The sequence below is a fragment of the Pleurodeles waltl genome, chromosome 8 (genome assembly GCF_031143425.1).
Source record: "Pleurodeles waltl isolate 20211129_DDA chromosome 8, aPleWal1.hap1.20221129, whole genome shotgun sequence".
Lineage (NCBI taxonomy): Eukaryota > Metazoa > Chordata > Amphibia > Caudata > Salamandridae > Pleurodeles > Pleurodeles waltl.
This window is the reverse complement of record NC_090447.1, coordinates 1,490,036,706-1,490,054,676: the sequence shown is the minus strand read 5'-3', so window position 1 is coordinate 1,490,054,676 and position 17,971 is coordinate 1,490,036,706. Positions and strand designations below refer to the sequence as shown.

Genomic DNA, 17,971 nt, shown 5'->3' with positions numbered 1-17,971 from the left:
ATTGTTGTGGTCAATAATATTTATCTGCAAACATATATCAAGTCTACACTATTGACTACCACCATATTACCTAGAAAGTATAAATTTACTGTTCTACCTCTTCTAGTTACTATTCCAACTCCATTTACTTACCACGATGATGTAGTGCAAGTCATTATTATGAAGTCAATATATGTGCAGATCAATATTAAAGTGTCTACACTGTGGTATGACACAAGTAAGGGGTCCTTTGTCAGATTTGGGCAGATGTAGAGAGATCTATTTTGACTGTTAGGTTGGGTGACATTGCCCATTATTTTGCAGAAGGGCCACAGTTAAAGTATCTCGCAGAAAGTCGCATAGGCAGAAGAGTAGGAAGGCAGAAAGTCCCATAGACAGAAGAGTAGGAAGGCAGAAAGTCCCATAGGCAGAAGAGTAGGAAGGCAGAAAGTCCCATAGACTGAAGAGTAGGAAGTCAGAAAGTCCCATAGACAGAAGAGTAGGAAGGCAGAAAGTCCCCTTTGGTTTTGAAGGCTACTGAGGGAACTGTATTGTCAAGGGGAATAAAAAGGTGTTGACAAAACACCAAATATATATGGAGCACCAGGTTCCCCACAGGTTCCAGGAGGGAACACAAGTTAACCTGCTTAGGGAGTGCTGGAGGGAGTGGCAGGTGAGATGCACAGTGTGACAGCTGGAGACAGTCACAGCTCTTGTGTGAAGTGAGTGGCACGAACAATCACAGCAAATATGCAAAAAATACCAGATTACTTGAATAAACTCTGGTAAACTTCTCCAAATGTAAATGTAAAGAAGCAGCTCTAGGTTGCCAAACTGAACTAATACAAAAGACCTGAAAATTGCATTTTTTAGTATTTGGATTTATCACAAAACAGTGATTCGCTCAGTATAGTTTCTCAATTGGGGAGGGGGTAATCCATCTACTATAGAGTTTAATCAAATAAGTTGTTCAGAAACATCCAGAAAATGTGATTGCAACAACCATCCAGGGTAGAGAACTACTCAGTGCTTTTAGTTCCAGGAAGAAGTTCGAGTAAATGAATTTAAGAGTGATCACACAGTGCAGAAATGAGAACAAGTAATTAGTGTGTATACATAAGAAGACAAATGTCTTACCACCAAGAGGTATTATGAGTGGGGGGTCAGTGAAGTCTTTATGATGTTTGTTGTCGATGGCGTTTCCACCTCGGAGTTAGAATAAGGTCATCATCGGGACAGGAGTAGTTAGGTAAGAACAGGTTAAGGGCCAATGATCCAAGTGGAGGGTAGAAGAAGTCAATTGATTACCCACGGTGGAGTCAATATGGGCACCATTGACTTAAAACCTCTCCCCTAGAAGATCTGGATCCCAAGTGGGATAATTGAAAGGTGGGGTATGAATACCCAAGCCGGGTGAGGGCCCAAGAGGGTATATTTAAATGCCCCTTGAGAGGCACTATCAGGGACAAAGTATTAGATCAAAGATTGTCAACAGAACAATCATGTTTGTGTGCTTGCCTGAACTTTACCAAATCACTAACGTTCTAAAGTGCCTTCTCTGACATGGAGGAGAGAGAATGAGGCCTGCCTGAAGTAGAGCAACAAATTGAATCTTGAGAGCAGATTCCTAGAGAGAGAAACAAAGAAGAAATAACCAGGATTCAGGACTGTTCAGGCAGACATGGAAACTGAAGCATGGTGAGGGGACAGGACATAGGAAACATACATAAGCCTGTATAGAAGAAAAATCAATTTGAAGTGTCTTTAGCTGGACTGGAAGGGACAGATGGCCGACGTCTACATGATGATACTGCCTTACTTTGTCAGTGCGAGAAGGTGTAGAGCGTTTCATACCCATGGTTGTCCCTCCAGCTGATTGCTACCTTTCCCTGCATATGAGAAGAGAGTCCAACACTGAAGGAGTACTCAGTTGTAGCAGCACAAGCATGTCCTGAGACTCCAGTCCTCCCAGTGGGAGACCTGTAAAAAACCAAGAGAGAAACAAGCACAGTGCTCAAGAGCGGAACGGATGGCAGGCTGAGGCATAAGCACAGTACCCGAGAGAAGTATCGGTGATAGGCTGAGGTATAATCACAGTAACGGAGAGTGGTATGCCAAACAGCTAAAAAATGCGGCAGGTAAACCAGCTTGCACCTGCCCTCATCCCTGAAATTATGTATGGTGCACACCCTAACAGCATCAGCTGCTTCTAGATACCTCTGCAATGCAGATGATATAAATCCATACATGTAGGGGTGCACCCAGAGAATAGAAAAGAAAAGTCAAATCAAATTATTCAAGTTGCTTGTTTCTTCTTTATTTCATGTTCTTATTTCATGTTCTAAACAATGTTTTATTTTTCATTGTTCATATTTGGATTGTTACAGCCTCAGCCAATGGGTTTCGTTCACAACAGTGAACGTCTTCAGGGCATTCTGTTCGAAATTAGGTCTCTAGTTGGCAGAGGTATACACCTTTGTCCAAATAGGGACCACAATTCCTAGTCAGGGTAAGTAACACACAATCCGAATTGTCCTGTGCCCAGTCTCTGGTGGCTTGGCACTGAGCAGTCAGGCTTAACTTAGAAGGCAATCTGTAAAGTGTTTGTGCAATAAATCATACAGTAACACAGTGAAAACACCACACAGGTTTAGAAAAATATAAGATATTTATCTGGTTAAATTAAGATCAAAACTAAAAAGATTCAATAAGCACAAGTTGAAATATCACTTTTGCAAGATGAAAAAGAGTCTTAAATCTCAGAAATCAACACTTGTCTCTTGTTAGCACAAAGTACCTGGTTTGCGTCAAAATTATCATGCACGGCGACCGCCGAGGAGGAGATGCATGGAAAAATAGGGTGTGCATCGGATTTTTCCGGCACGGCACAGAGGATGCGTCGTTTACACGCTGCAAGGGGTTTTGCATCACTTTCTGGCACACAGGCTTGGTTCCTCACAGTGATGCAGGAGTCTTTTGACCCCCCGGGATGATGCAGGGAAAATCCCAGGCATGTGGGACAAAGTCACAGGCATTGCGTTGATCCAGTAGGTGATGCGTCTAATATTCTGTCGCACAGCAGGCACTGCTTCATTCTTCTCTCGGGAAGTCGGGCTACATTATTCCGGCTCAGCTTTGCAGCAATTTTCTCGTCACAAGGATGGCTGTGCATCGTTTCCAGCAGGCTGTGCATCGATTTTCGGGGCACAAGAAGTTTCTTTGAAGAGATTATGGGCCTGATTCTAACTTTGGAGGACGGTGTTAAACCGTCCCAAAAGTGGCGGATATACCACCTACCGTATTACGAGTTCCATAGGATATAATGGACTCGTAATACGGTAGGTGGTATATCCGCCACTTTTGGGATGGTTTAACACCGTCCTCCAAAGTTAGAATCAGGCCCTAAGTCTTTTTGGCCCTGAGACTTCAGAAACAGGAGGCAAGCTCAATCCAAGCCCTTGGACAGCACTTCCCAGCAACGTCAGAGGCCAGCAAGGCAGCAGGGCAAAAGCAAGGCAGCAGTGCAGTCCTTCACAGCAAAGCAGTCCAAGTGAGTCCTTTGGGCAGCCAGGTAATTCCTCTTAACAGGTTGCAGGTTCAGTTCCTTAAGTGTCTGAGTTGGTGGGGTCAGAGACCCAGCTTATATACCCAAAATGCCTTTGAAGTGGGGAAGACTTCATAGGGTGGTTTTGAAGTGCACAAGGTCCCCTTTCAGAACAGGTCTGTCTGCCAGGGTCCCAGTAGGGGGTTAGGCAGTCTATTGTGTGAGGGCAGGTCACTAGCCCTTGAAATGTAAGTATCAGGCCCTCCACCCTCCCAGCTCAGGAAGACCCATTCAGTATGCACATGAGTGCAGGTGTGACTGAGTATCCTGTGTTTATGGTTATCTGGGTGAAATGCACAAGGGAGCTGTCAACTAGCACAGACCAGACATGGATTGAAGACAGGCTGTAAGGCACAAATGGATTTTGAGTGCTGAGAAATGCTCACTTTCTAAATGTGGCATTTCTAAAATAGTAATATAAAATACAACCTCACCAATAAGCAGGATTTTCTATTACCATTCTGCCCATACTAAATATGACCTGGTTACCCCTTTCTGATCAGAATCTGCCACTCAAACAGTAAATGAGGACAATCCTAATGCGAGCCTATGAAAGGAGCAGGCCTCACAGTAGTGGAAAATGAATGTAGGTGTTTTTCACTACCAGGACATATAAAACACATAAATTCATGTCCTACCTTTTACCTACAGAGCACCCTGCCCTATGGGTTACCTAGGGCCTAACTTAGGGTTGACTTATATGTAGAAAACGCAGAGTTTAAGGCTTGGCAAGTACTTTTAAATGCCAAGTCGAAGTGACAGTGCAATTGCACACACAGGCCTTGCAATAGCAGGCCTGAGACACTGTTAAGGGATTACTTTTTTGGGTGACACAATCAGTGCTGCAGGCCCACTAGCAGCATTTAATTTACAGGCCCGAGGCACATGTAATGCACTTTACTAGGGACTTAAATATGCCAATTGGGTATGAGCCAATGTTACCATGTTTTTAGAGTGGGAGCACATGCACTTTAGCACTGGTTAGCTGTGGTAAAGTGTCCAGAGTCCTAAAGCCGGCATAAATGAGGCCAGAAAAAGAGGAGGAGGAAGGCAAAACGTGTGGGGTTGACCCTGCAGAGAGGACATTTCCAACATATCCCTTTTCCAACCTAAAGCCAGGGTAGGCTAATCAACATGCTGATGGACGTCCCTGCTTAAGGTGATAGAACATGGACAATGGCCCACTACTGCAGGGGCACTTGCCAGCTCTATGCCTTTCTGACCTCAGTTGGGGTTCTCTGTCTATACTCTCTGGGGCAATTGAACGGACTCATGGGGAATTCTTCTCCTCATCTGTGGACCCCTCTTTGAAGCTCCTAGCCTTACTTTGCTCACAGATGCATCCCAGTAGGCAGACAGTACCACCATGGCCAACAAAGTGATGTGGCCCGTTCCACTCCTTGGGTCTGACTTCTGTCCCCAACCCAGGGAAATCTCTGCCCATAAGGACAGTAACCAACAGAGGCCACTGACAGTGTCAAGAGCCAGGCCCCAGACCATCCACTGCTAAGTGGAGGCCCTGAGCGGGGCCATTGGGCAAGCTTCTCCTCTAGCCTTGAAGCTGGCAGGGAGTTCCATATGAGCTCCTGAGGTTTCCCTGACCTCTGAGGTATCTCAAAATGTGGGGTAGTAGCCCCAGAGGTCTTGTACCCTTCTCCACTCTACCTCCCACCAGTTCAGGGGTGGTATCCTGACAGTGGTCAATCAACCCAGGGTCTGTACCCTGAGGCTGAACAGGGGGCAGGGGTGAGTCCTCCCTCACCTTGCCCCTACATCTGGGCTCCCGTACCCTCCTCTGGAGATTGGTACTGCCGGACAACTGAACTATTAGGGCACCCTTAAGGGTCACCCCTCTCAGTTGTTCTGCCACCAGGGGTAACTCATTCCACAGAATGCAGTCAATGGGCATCTGGGGACTAACTATTACTTTTCTCTGGGTCACCTCCCTACCCCACTCCAGGGATACCAGGGCCATAGGAAGGAAAAAAACCTCCCCATGGGCTGTAGTCACCCTATACACCTGGCAGGTGTACTGCTCTAGGACACCTAGTCTCTCCACCATCATGGTATGACTAGCCCAGGTGTCCTTCAGAGCAGTGACTGTGGCCCCATTCACTCCCACCTGGTGAGTGACGACTCCCACCCTCAGGGATCACCAGTTTACTCTCTGAATCTATCTCTCAACTGAAGGAGACTAGGGCATGGTCCCTGACATGCCTCTGGGGACTACCTTCCCCTAACGCCACATTGGCCACCCCTGTGGAGGTCCCACCAGTGGGTGGTTTCTTTGGACAGAGTCCCCCTGCTTGTGTCCTAGCTGGGAGCACTCAGAGCAGCAGGGTTGGAGATGGGGCCCCCTGGGCCACCACCCACCAGAACCACCACCCTGTCTCTCATATGGGGCATGGGAACCCTTTCCTCCCCTCCTTACCCTGGGACTTGTCTGTGTCATCTTTAACCTCCCCCTCACTCTGCTGGGAGGAACCTGAACCACCCTTCTTGGGGTCACTCCCAGGTACGTTCTTGGACACTCTGGTGCTAGCCCAGAGGTCCGCCTCCACATCAAGCTTCTTGGGATCAGTCAGCTTACTATCAATTAGGTGCTGGCGCAACTCTGTAAATCAAATACTGAGCATATGCTTTTTAAGGATCAAATCATATAACCCCTTATAATCATTTACTCTCCTCCCCCACACCCATCCATTCAGTGTCTTACTAGAAACATCAAAAAAGACTACCATGTTTGTGTGGAGAGTTTGGTGCTGTCTCTGTATTTCTGGCGATACTTTTCAGGAGTCAGTCCAAACTTGGCAATTAAAATGGTTTTCATGAGCGGGTATGTGTTCTGGTCTTTCTCTTCTAGTGTGAGAAGTGTGTCCCTCCCAATTGCTGGTACATGTTTCCACAAGCCCGCCCCCCATTGATTTTCAGAAACCCCATGGGCCCTTAGTGCAACTTCATAGGCAGCAAACCATTTGTCAATGTCATCCCCCACCACATAACTTGGCACCACATCTTTGAGCATACAAACCTTTTTGTCTCCAGCAGGTCCTGTATGTGTGCTGTCACCATCACTGCTGGACTCAGACTGCCTAGACTTGAGGTCCAGCTCCTTTAGACTTAGTTAATGAGCCAGAAGTAGTTTCTTTTCAGTCAAGGCCCTTTCAGCCTCAGCTTGCTTGGCTTCTCTCTCTTCTCTCATCTGGCTTCCTTTCTCCTCTTTTCTCCTCCAGTTTTAATCTGGTAAATTGCAGTTCAAATTTTCCCTCTACTTCCTCCTTATCTCTGTGGTCAGGCTGGGGCTTGAGACTCTGCTCCCTGGTTTAGCAGGGGGCACAAATCCGGGGGTATCACCCCCCACTGCCATTCGTAAATCCTCTGGGGAGCCATCCTCGGGCCCTCCACCTCAACATCCTCTTTTGAACGGGTTTCTACCCAGGCCCTCAACGCCTTTTGGTATTCCTCCTTCCTGGAGGCACCCCAGATAGGTACTCCCATCCCCTTGGAGAACCCTTTCAGCTGGCTGACAGTGTATGTCTCCAGCCTAGCTAGGTCAAACTCTCCAGCTCCTCCTTGAGACCCAACCAGAGACATGTTGTTTAGGATTTGATTAAAATGTCAAGCAGGAAAAAAAACGAAATTGCAGCAAAAAAGATAAAAGTCAAATTGACCTTTAACTGTGGGTAGGTAGTGTACACATAGCTATTGTATGTCACTGCACCAACACAAGTGCTATCCTCACCGCTGATCACCAGTGTTAGAAATGGGGTCTCTAGTTGACCGAGGTACACACCTTTTTCAAAATAGGGACCACAATTCCTAGTCAGGGTAAGTCACACATAATCCAAATTATCCTGTGCCCACCCTCTGGTAGCTTGGCACTGAGCAGTCAGGCTTAATTTAGAAGGCAATGTGTAAAGTATTTGTGCAATAAATCATACAGTAACACAGTGAAAACACCACAAAAATACACCACACAGGATTAGAAAAATCTAAGATATTTATCTGGTTAAATTAAGGTAAAAGCGACAAAGATTCAATAAGCACAAGTTGAAATATCACTTTTGCAAGATTAAAAAGAGTCTTAAATCTTAGAAATCAGCACTTGTCTCTTGTTAGCACAAAGTACATGGTTTGCGTCAATATTATCACACACGGAGACCGCAGAGGAGGAGATGCGTGGAAAAATAGGGTGTGCGTTGGATTTTTTGGCGTGGCACAGACTATGCGTTGTGTTTGTTCCACGCTGCAAGGGGCTTTGGTCGATTTCTGGCACGCAGGCTTGGTTCCTCACTGTGATGCAGGAGTCTTTTGACGCCCAGGGACGATGCAGGGAAAATCCTGGGCGTGCGGGCCGAAGTAATAGTTATTGCATCGATCCAGTAGGCGATGCGTTTAATTTTCTGTTGCACGGCAGGCACTGTGTCGATTCTTCACTCAGGAAGTCAGGCTGCGTTGTTTCGGTTCGGCTGTGCGTCGATCCAGTAGGGCCGTGCATTGAATTTCTGGTCGCAATGCAGGTGCTGGGTCGATCTTCTCTCGCGAAGGCGGGCTGCGTCATTCCAGCTGTGGGGTGAGTTTCTCGTCGCAAGGATAGCTGTGCATCGTTTCCAGTAGGCTGTGCATCAATTTTCAGCACACAAGAAGTTTCTTTGAAGAGAAGAAGTCTTTTTGGCCCTGAGACGTCAGAAACAGGAGGCAAGCTCAATCCAAGCCCTTGGAGAGCACTTCTCAGCAAAGTCAGAGGCCAGCAAGGCAGCAGGGCAACAGCAAGGCAGCAGTTCTTCACAGCAAAGCAGCCAAGTGTGTCCTTTGGGCAGCCAGCCAGTTCCTCTTGACAGGTTACAGGTTCAGGTCCAGAAGTGTCTGAGTTGGTGGGGTCAGAGACCTAGTTTATATACACAAAGATGCCTTTGAAGTGGGGGAGACTTCAAAGAGTTGTTTTGAAGTGCACAAGGTCCCCTTTCAGTACAGGTCTGTCAGCCAGGGTCCCAGTACGGGGTTAGGCAGTCCATTGTGTGAGGGCAGGCCACTAGCCTTTGAAATGTAAGTGTCAGGCTTTCCTCCCTCCAAGCCCAGGAAGACCCATTCAGTATGCAGATGTGTGCAGGTGTGACTGAGCATCCTTTGTTTGTGGTTGTCTGGGTGAAATGCACAAGGGAGCTGTCAACCAGCCCAGGAAGCCGTGGATTGGAGGCAGGCTGTAAGGCACAGATGGATTTTGAGTGCAGAGAAATGCTCACTTTCTAAAAGTGGCATTTCTAAAATAGTAATATAAAATCCATCTTCACCAATAAGCAGGATTTTCTATTACCATTCTGGCCATACTAAATATGACCTGGGCTCCTACCCCTTTCTGATCAGAATCTGCCACTCGAACAGTATATGAGGGCAGTCCAAATTCTAGCCTATGAAGGGAGCAGGCCCTCACAGTAGTGGAAAACAAACTTAGGTGTTTTTCACTACCAGGACATGTAAAACACATAAGTACATGTCCTCATCTTTTACCTACGTAGCACCCTGCCCTATTGGTTACCTAGGGCCTACCCTAGGGGTGATCCGTGACATATGTAGAAAAGGGGGAGTTTAAGGCTTACCTTTAGATGCCAAATCGAAGTGCCATTGAAACTGCACACACGGGCCTTGCAATGGCAGGCCTGAGACACTGTTAAGGAGCTACTTATATGGGTGGCACAATCAGTGCTGCAGGCCCACTAGAAGCATTTAATGTACAGGCCCGAGGCACATGTAGTGCACTCTAATAGGGGCTTACAAGTAAACTAAATATGCCAACTGGGTATGAGCCAATGTTACCTTGCTTTTAGGGAGAGAGCAGATGCACTTTAGTACTTGTTAGCAGTGGTAAGACGTCCAGAGTCCTAAAGCCAACAAAACCTAGCTCAGAAAAAGAGGAGTAGGAAGGCAAAAAGTGTGGGAGTGACCCTGCAGAGAGGCCATTTCCAACACATTCCAATTCTAGGACCACAATAGTTCATTAATAAGTCTGCAGGCAATATATTATACAAATGAAGCAATGCCTTGTAACCTTCATTCCTTTTTGTCCTACAAGGTATTTCTTCAAAATAGTAATTCCATCAATTCTGACCTTTCCCTAAAATCCTTATATTCAGAACTAGGTAAACCGCATCATAGACATCCAAATCCACGTCCCACACCAGACAGGCACCCGACACCTCGATAGCACACAGGAAAAAAACAGAGAGCTGTATGGATGGCAGACTAAGGTATAAGCAGAGTGCCAAAAAGTGCAACAGATTGCAGGTTGAGGTAGGTAGGCAAACATTTATTTTTTAGTTACTTAAACCCATAATAATATGAAGATAAATATTGTAAATTACATTTACATCCAAAAAGCTTCTACACCACACAATTATTGATTTAAATATTTCACTATAAAAACACATAAAACTCAATACAATAATTATATCCAAATAGCCCCTATCCTCAAAAGATTCATTCATATCATGGAGGCATAATTGCAACATATTTGCCACCCAGACCTCATACCACTTTTCCCAATTTCTATCATATATCAATTTCATTTATTAAAATATTTCAAACATTAACTCAATATAAAAAAGTTTAATTCAGGACATAAGGGATAGACGCATAACAGCTGCCCAAAATATTGTGCCTCTTATTCCCCTTGTCTGTCTCATATCATTTCCACTCATTGGGACATATTATAACTCAAAATATAGGCAGCTGGACCGAGTTACCTTATTGTTGGGCCATGTTTAGCTCTAGAAATTCCCGCTACCTCCAAACGCCAGACGATATTATTGAAGTGCTAATGTCTGATAAAGTGCAGTGTCCCCCAACAAAAAAGAACATCTAAACTTTATGTAGATAAAAACAATGAACTAGTATGCAGGTTTCACATTTATTTTGCTAATCAGAGCCTCTCTCAAGATGGTCCTCCATTCCCAGCATTATTGTTAAAGTGCAGATGCCTGATAAAGTGGGAGGTCCTAATCAATTTAAAAAGCTCTAAACTTTAGATAGCTAAAGAAGATGCAGCACACCTATTCAAAACTTTACCTGCGTCCTTCAGAAATGTAAAAAAATCTAATGGTTAACTGAGGATGTGACACACTTAGGCATGCCACAATTGCACTCTGACATTTCCTAATCCCAAGCATGTGGAACACAAGAGCCAACCAATAGCATCTTAGGCGCTGTAATTCTTCACAGATGCACACTATATGCATTAGTGATTTTGACTTCTACTTACATAGCCTGCAATGTGGAGCCACTGAGCCATTTAAACAACCATATTTATAGGCTTTTAAAGGTATAATTCCACACCTCAGTCTATTTAGATCTTTTTTAGGGAAAGCTTTTTGGGGGAAGATATCCCCAAAGATTGATAAAAAGCTATGCATACATCGGCATGTGTCTTAGTGGCTAGCTCATATCGGTCTTCCCCTGCGGATCTCAATCTTGGATTTTTATTAGTAACTTAGGCCCATATTTATACCTTTTAGCGCCGCATTTGCGTCATTTTTTTACGCAAAAACAGCGCAAACTTACAAAATACGATTGTATTTTGTAAATTTGCGCTGATTTTGCGTAAAAAAACCGACTCAAATGCGGTGCTAAAAAAGTATAAATATGGGCCTTAGAGCGTTCCCTTGAAGGGACATTTAAGCTAATGATTTCATCAGCTCCAGCAGCCAAAATAGATTTGTTTGCATATTCCTTCCATGCCGACTTGCTATTGTGCATGTACAACCAAATGAGACCCCTTACTGAACCGGGGGGTGCTTCCAAAAGCTTTATATAATAATGTAAAAACCTAGTTCCTCCATAATTACTTGCCTGGTTAAATAAACTCTAATCTGATTTGGGAGGACGGGACTGTATCAGGAAGCTGCAGTAATCTTCTGTACCAGCGGCACGGTGCCTTATCTAACCAACGGCCAAGCCTACCTTTAAAAATCATTGCTTCTTATGTCATTGAAGGGATGAACTTAGTAACTATTACCCGGCAGATTGCTGTTAGATCTGGACCTCAGATATGTCTCAACAATTTCTCAACAGCTAAAGGTCATTGCTACTGACATTCCTTTAATAGCCTCAAGTTGATCGTGGTGTGAACCACGCTGGTTAAAATATACACCTAAGTATTTAAAACTGGGGGCCAGCTTAATTTTGACCATATCCAGTACATAATTACTTGTTCTGACTGCAGGTTGAGGTATAAGCATAGCTGTCAGATGGAGGCAGCAGTCTGGTATTACTACCAGGTACCTCTTGCTGTATGAAGTATACTCCTGGTTTAGGTGAAAAATGTCAGTGAAAATAACAGACATCAACTTTTGTAAACATTATTTGCATCCCACCCGCTGCGCGGTCAGAAGACCGCCGCGGTAATTCTGAGTTTCCCGCTGGGCTGGTGGGTGACTGCCAGAAGGCCGCCCGCCAGCCCAGCGGGAAACCCCCTTCCACGAGGATGCCGGCTCCGAATGGAGCCGGCGGAGTGGAAAGGGTGCGACGGGTGCAGTTGCACCCGTCGCGATTTTCAGTGTCTGCTATGCATGGAGGATTCCTCAGGCCAGGGGAAAACCGGCGGGAAACCGCCGGTTTCCCTTTTCTGACCGCGGCTTTACCGCCGCGGTCAGAATTGGCCTGGATGCACCGCCAGCCTGTTGGCGGTGCATCCGCGGTCCCCGGCCCTGGCGGTCCATGCCCGCCAGGGTCGGAATGACCCCCAATATCTTTTCCTGTCCTCCATATAGTGCAGGTGTCTCCAACCAGTCAATCGGGAGCTACCAGTAGCACACAGACACCTTTAGAGTGGCTCATAGTCCTGAGATTATTTTTAAATGAGCACTGGGTCACATTTTCCTTTTAAAGTTAAGGAAAGAGGGTGTTTATTTTACATTATTATCATCAGGTTTCAGATAGCAGGCCCGATAAAGAACAGTGCTCAGTCAGATTTATGACCCAGACTGGGGCACAGAGGTGAAGAACTGAAGCACTGAGGTATTTAACTCTTTATTAAAAATTATTTTCAACTCAGTATTGGAGGGGAGAACAGAATGCTGTTTCTAGATGCTTTTAAGTGCAAGAAAATTAAAATGAAAATAACCTTGAAGATTAAGTTAACTCTTCATTTTACTCTTTACCCATTTCAGAGTGTCACATTTACAAACAGCAGACCTCTTGCTCCCAGTGGCCAGTAGACACTGTGCCATATGTATAACAAAAAAAAAGTTATGATTTCAAATGGGAGAAATTTATAGTGCAGAAAAATGTTCCATATTCTGAACATTTTGGCAGAACATTTCTCTGCACTTTAAACTTCTCCCATTGGAAAAAAAATGGTTGTATGTTTGTGTTAATCATGTAACATATGGCGAATGGTATGTCCTGTGCCACAAATACATACAACGCAGGCTCTTAGTCACTCATACACATATATCCCATTCTATAGGCACACATTAATACATCCCCAAAGACCACGAACTCAGTGACACACATGGCAGCCCTGTGATAGTGCCCTTAGTCAAAGTATTTTTTCAAACCATAGTATCTGGCTGAATGGACCTTAGGCTTAAAGTGTATGAAGCTAGGCGTGGGGATGTCTGATAACAATGCACGAGTTGCTTAGCCTCCAGTAGCTCACAATGATTTTCACTGATCAGAAGTAGCTCTCACTACAGAAAAGGTGGAGAGCCCCGATATAGTGAAAGTGAACCCCAGGAAGATGAGAGTCCAGTTCAGAGTGCAGGTCCTAAAATTATCAGAGTGGTTGAACTTGCACTGAAAAATCCAGCTGCAAAGGCACTGTTGCATGATTACGTGCCTCAATTATTCAATAAATGACAAATCCCAGCAGGAGACACACCATGAACCTGGTCCCTTATCTTGTAACATGTTTTAGTGTTGCACATAGTTTTGTATTTAGGTGACCACTGTTTGAGTCCTGGACCTTTGTGTGAAAGCCTAATGCATCCTGGGTGTTGTAGTCTTGTTTAGCTTCCATTGACCTGCTATACTAACACACCCGAAACCAGTGGCTTATAATTAAAAACTTCAGGACTGGAGCTAGTGTCTCTTATGACCTAAAGTGGGGTAGTCACCATATTTGTAGTGTATTTTTTATCCTCTCCCTAAGCAACTTTATTAATCTACTCCATTATTCTAAACATTGCCTGATGGATGTCTTTTACTGTGCCAAAATTGCTGATCATATTCAAAACAAAATGATATACACTCAGTGATCCTAACAGTGCACTCACTTAATGCTTTATTTGAGTAAATAGATTTAGGTTGACCACCAATCTCTAGGTCATTGTAGACACAGTCTCCAGTCCTGGACTTTTGTGTGTTAGCCTAATGCATTCTGGGTGGTGTAGACTTGTTTTGCTTCAATTGAACTAATGACGCTAACACATCTGAAGTCAATGATTAGTAGGTGAAGATTTGAGGACTAGAGATAGTATCTGTAATGACCTGGAGTGAGGTGGCCACCCTAATATATAATATATATAATATATAAAGGTGCCCTTTGCCTTCCTTTTTAAGATCTATGGAAAATTGCTTATCGGTGAATAATGCAGAAATGACATTTTCAATAAAAGGATTCATTCTTAGGCCCTGATTACAAATTAAGGGCAATATTCCAATAGCTGTACAAACAGGAGTTTGTGCAGTGATCGGAATTATCAGTTGTGCTCTAAATACTGCACCCCTGCAATTTTCCCCAGGTAAATTTTGGCATGTCAAACCAGTTCCACATGCAATTCCGCATTTAAAGGGGTAAAACTCCCAGGAAGATCTGGCCAGAGAGAGTGAAGCTTGGACTGACCAATGATGGTTCCATTTTTTGTTTCCCAACTAGGTGGCTGAGAAAGACGTGTCCTGCTCGGTCACCATGATCCAGTTCTGCGCCTCTGTATACTCGGAGCTGTGGATTCTCCTTCTGTTTGGTTTTAAGGTAGATGATTACTCATTTTGTAGTGCAATAGCAGGTGGTAAGTCGGAGAGCTTAAAGCTTGGTAGATGCTATGGGAGATGGGTTGAGCTACTCGGCCACAAGTCACGACACAGCAATAGTGCTTAGCCATCAATTTCAGGTAACTCCATTTTAAGCCTGTTGGGAATGATCATTGATATTGTTGTACATTACTTTAATCCCTTCTCCTTTCATCTTCATGAATGTTGATTTTAACAACTGTTGGCACCATTCCAAGGTCTCTGTGTTTCACCAAGTATAGAAACAAAGAGCTGGATTGACTGCATAGGTTGTTGTGATTATGAGACATCTTAACAGGAGGCAAGCTCAGTCCAAGCCCTTGGAGAACCTTTGAAAGCAGTATGTAGAAAGCCAAGTCTAATCCTTTCACTCCCAGAACAGAAGCAGCAAGCAGCAGGCCAGCACAACAAAGTAACAGGCAGAGTGGCAGTCCCTCATACAGGATGCAGCTCTTCTTCCTGGCAGAATTTCCTCAATCCAAAAGGATTCTAACTATGTGGTGTCAGAGGTCCAGTACTTATACCCATTTCTGTCTTTGAAGGCAAACTTAAAAGAGAAGTCTTTGTAGTGCCTTCACCCCAGACACATGCCAGGGGGTTGGAGACTGCTTTGTATGAGGACAGGCACAGTCCTTTTCAGGCATGTCAGCTCCTCCCACCACTTTAGCTCAGGAAGACCCATCAGCCTTGTGATGGGCCATCAGGATATGCAGGGCATACCTCAGCTCCCTTTATGTGACTGCCTAGAGTAAATACACGAACAGCCCAACTGTCATCTTGACCTAGACGTGTATTGCACAGACAGGCAGAGGCACAGAATGGTTAAGCAAGAAAAGCCCACTTTCTAAAAGTGGCATTTTCAAACTTACAATTCAAAAAACAACTTCACCAAAAGGTGTATTTTTAAATTGTGAGTTCAGAGACCCCAAAATCCACATCTTTATCTGCTCCCAATGGGAAACTACATTTAAAAGATATTTCAAGGTAATTCCTATGTTATCCTATGTGAGAGATAAGCCTTGCAATAGTGAAAACTTAAATTAGCAGTATTTCACTATCAGGACATGTAAAACATACCAGTACATGTCCTACCTTTTAAATACATTGCACCTTGCCCATGGGGTTGCCTTGGGCCTACCTTAGGGGTGACTTACAGGTAATAAAAGGGAAGGTTTTGGCCTGGCAATTGGGTGCACTTGCCAGGTGGGCATGGCAGTTTAAAACTGCACAGACAGACACTGCAATGGCAGGCCTGAGACATGTTTGCAGGGCTACTCATGTGGGTGGCACAACCAGTGCTGTAGGCCCACTAGTAGCATTTGATTTACAGGCCCTGGGCACCTCTGATGCACTTTACTAGGGACTTACTAGTAAATCAAATATGCCATTCATGGAGAAACCAATTACCAATACATTTTAGTTTATTGTATTTATTGTGTAGGACATGTTGGTGGAGTTACATCCACTCAATTACTGTCATTTGTTTTGGCCAACCAAGCAATATCTGCAGTCCAAAGAACAGGTGGCACACGATCCATCCAGATCATGTGACCAGCTGCTTGCTCATGAAAAGCTACTCATAGCTGACTTGTGGTCAAACAAGGTCCTTATCCCTTTAATCATGTTTTTAGCAAGTCTACTGACATGCACCTGGAAGCCAATCACCAGCCTCTAGAGAGTCTTCCAGACATCTCCAGCCTGGAATGTCCTATGCTCTGTACGCACCGCAGTCATTACGTGTTCCAAGGACTGCAGTGATGAGCGTTCAGCCATCTCGCTTAGGGGCTCTCCCCTTAGTCTGCTAGTCTGAGTTTAGAAAGGGTCATACTATCCAACCAGTATGTCATTCTGGAGCAATGAAGGAGCTGGAGGCTGTGTCCAGGAAAGATAGAGAAAGGGCAGATTTTGCTATTGTGGTACTTAATGTGTGCTGGTGCAGGGGAAACCTATGGATGCCCGTGGACAAGCTTTTGATTCAAGGAATAATACTACTCAATGCATTGAAGGAGATTAAATATATTGTCCCCTTGAACCTGTGGGAATCTTCACTACAGATAGTTTCTACTGGATGCAGCAGGTGACATATGGGCCTGGGGGCACCTACTCAGCTGCTATGACGAAAGTACCAGTTGCACCTTGGAACTGGTCATTGGCATCTAATGATGTTAGCTGGTGTTTTAATTTCACCAGTAGAATCTCAGTTGTCCAAAACCCACGTGCAGCAAATGGATCTAGTCGAAATCATTTCCAAAAGGTACATTTAAATTTCTTTTTTCCACCTATTGACCTCAGTTTGTGATCATTTGCCTAACTTTATTTGGAAGATTTATTTATTTATGAGCAAATCCTTTATATCAGAAACCCTGGACATAGTAACATCGCAGTTCACTGCATCAGAGGCGGAGGCAAGGTTTTATCCATCAGTAGCGGAGGCCATTGGCGATAAATGGAGCAAGACAATGACATTGCATTACACATAATTTCCATTGCCAGTGTTGCCGCAGAATTGTGATCATACTCAATTTCTTGTGATTTTTTTTACCCGCCTTAGACGTCCAGGGTCCTGGAATTCTGTAATGCTTCTGGGCATTCAGTTAGACAGATTTCAGGTAGTTTCTCCTGGATCCAGCTGGTTGCACATAGAGTTTTGGGCATATAATACATTTCAATTGATAACATTTTCATGGATTTAAGGTTGTCGTCTTCAAGGTGGTTGTGCCTATTATTTTTTCCGTAGTAACTACATATAATCAGACAAACTATTGATTTTTCAGTTTCTGTAGAGTGCACTGTCCCCTTGGAGGGTATCCTGCCACTGAGCAGGTGTCAGTCTAGACACACCTAGGACCCAGTGGGACTACTTAAAAAGCCAGGTTTGGTGTGATGTAAGTGCAGCGTGGGATGTTAAGAGTGATTCTGGTTGCTGAGTCCCGAATGGTCTGCATGAGTTTTTTGTTGATTCCAGCATAGAGGGTGTTCCAGTAGTCCATCTTGCTTGTGATTGGGGAGTGCATGATGGTTTTCTGGGTGCTGATTGACATATGTTGGTACACCTGGAACCAGTAGAAACAATTTACCCACCGCCTGACTGAATTTTCCACATAATATTACAGCTGTAAGGTTACCAGATGAGATCCTGCCACTAAGAACAAAGCATCACACCCTTGCCTTCATTGTAGTTCTGGTTCACCTTAAATCAATCAATTGCAACAAATGTACAGATTATTGTTTTGTTTAAGGTAACAGTGACCATCTATATTGCATCTTTATGAAATATGACCTTTGTAGCCTTATAGAGCTCTTAGTTTTGTGGCATTTCACCTCTGTGTAGTGAGTCCTTGGAGAAAGCTGGTGGTTGCTCTTCAGAAACTCCACTCAAAAAGT

General features: G+C 44.4%; 1 protein-coding gene across 1 annotated transcript in view; it reads left to right on the top strand.

The window, feature by feature from the left end:
* The window catches only part of GPR156 (G protein-coupled receptor 156), a 152,396-nt gene that overhangs the window by 96,361 nt on the left and 38,064 nt on the right, over nt 1-17,971 (top strand). The window contains exon 7 of the mRNA XM_069202696.1: nt 14,454-14,549. Coding sequence (XP_069058797.1) covers nt 14,454-14,549 — 96 coding nt within the window. The remainder of the gene's footprint in view (nt 1-14,453; nt 14,550-17,971) is intronic.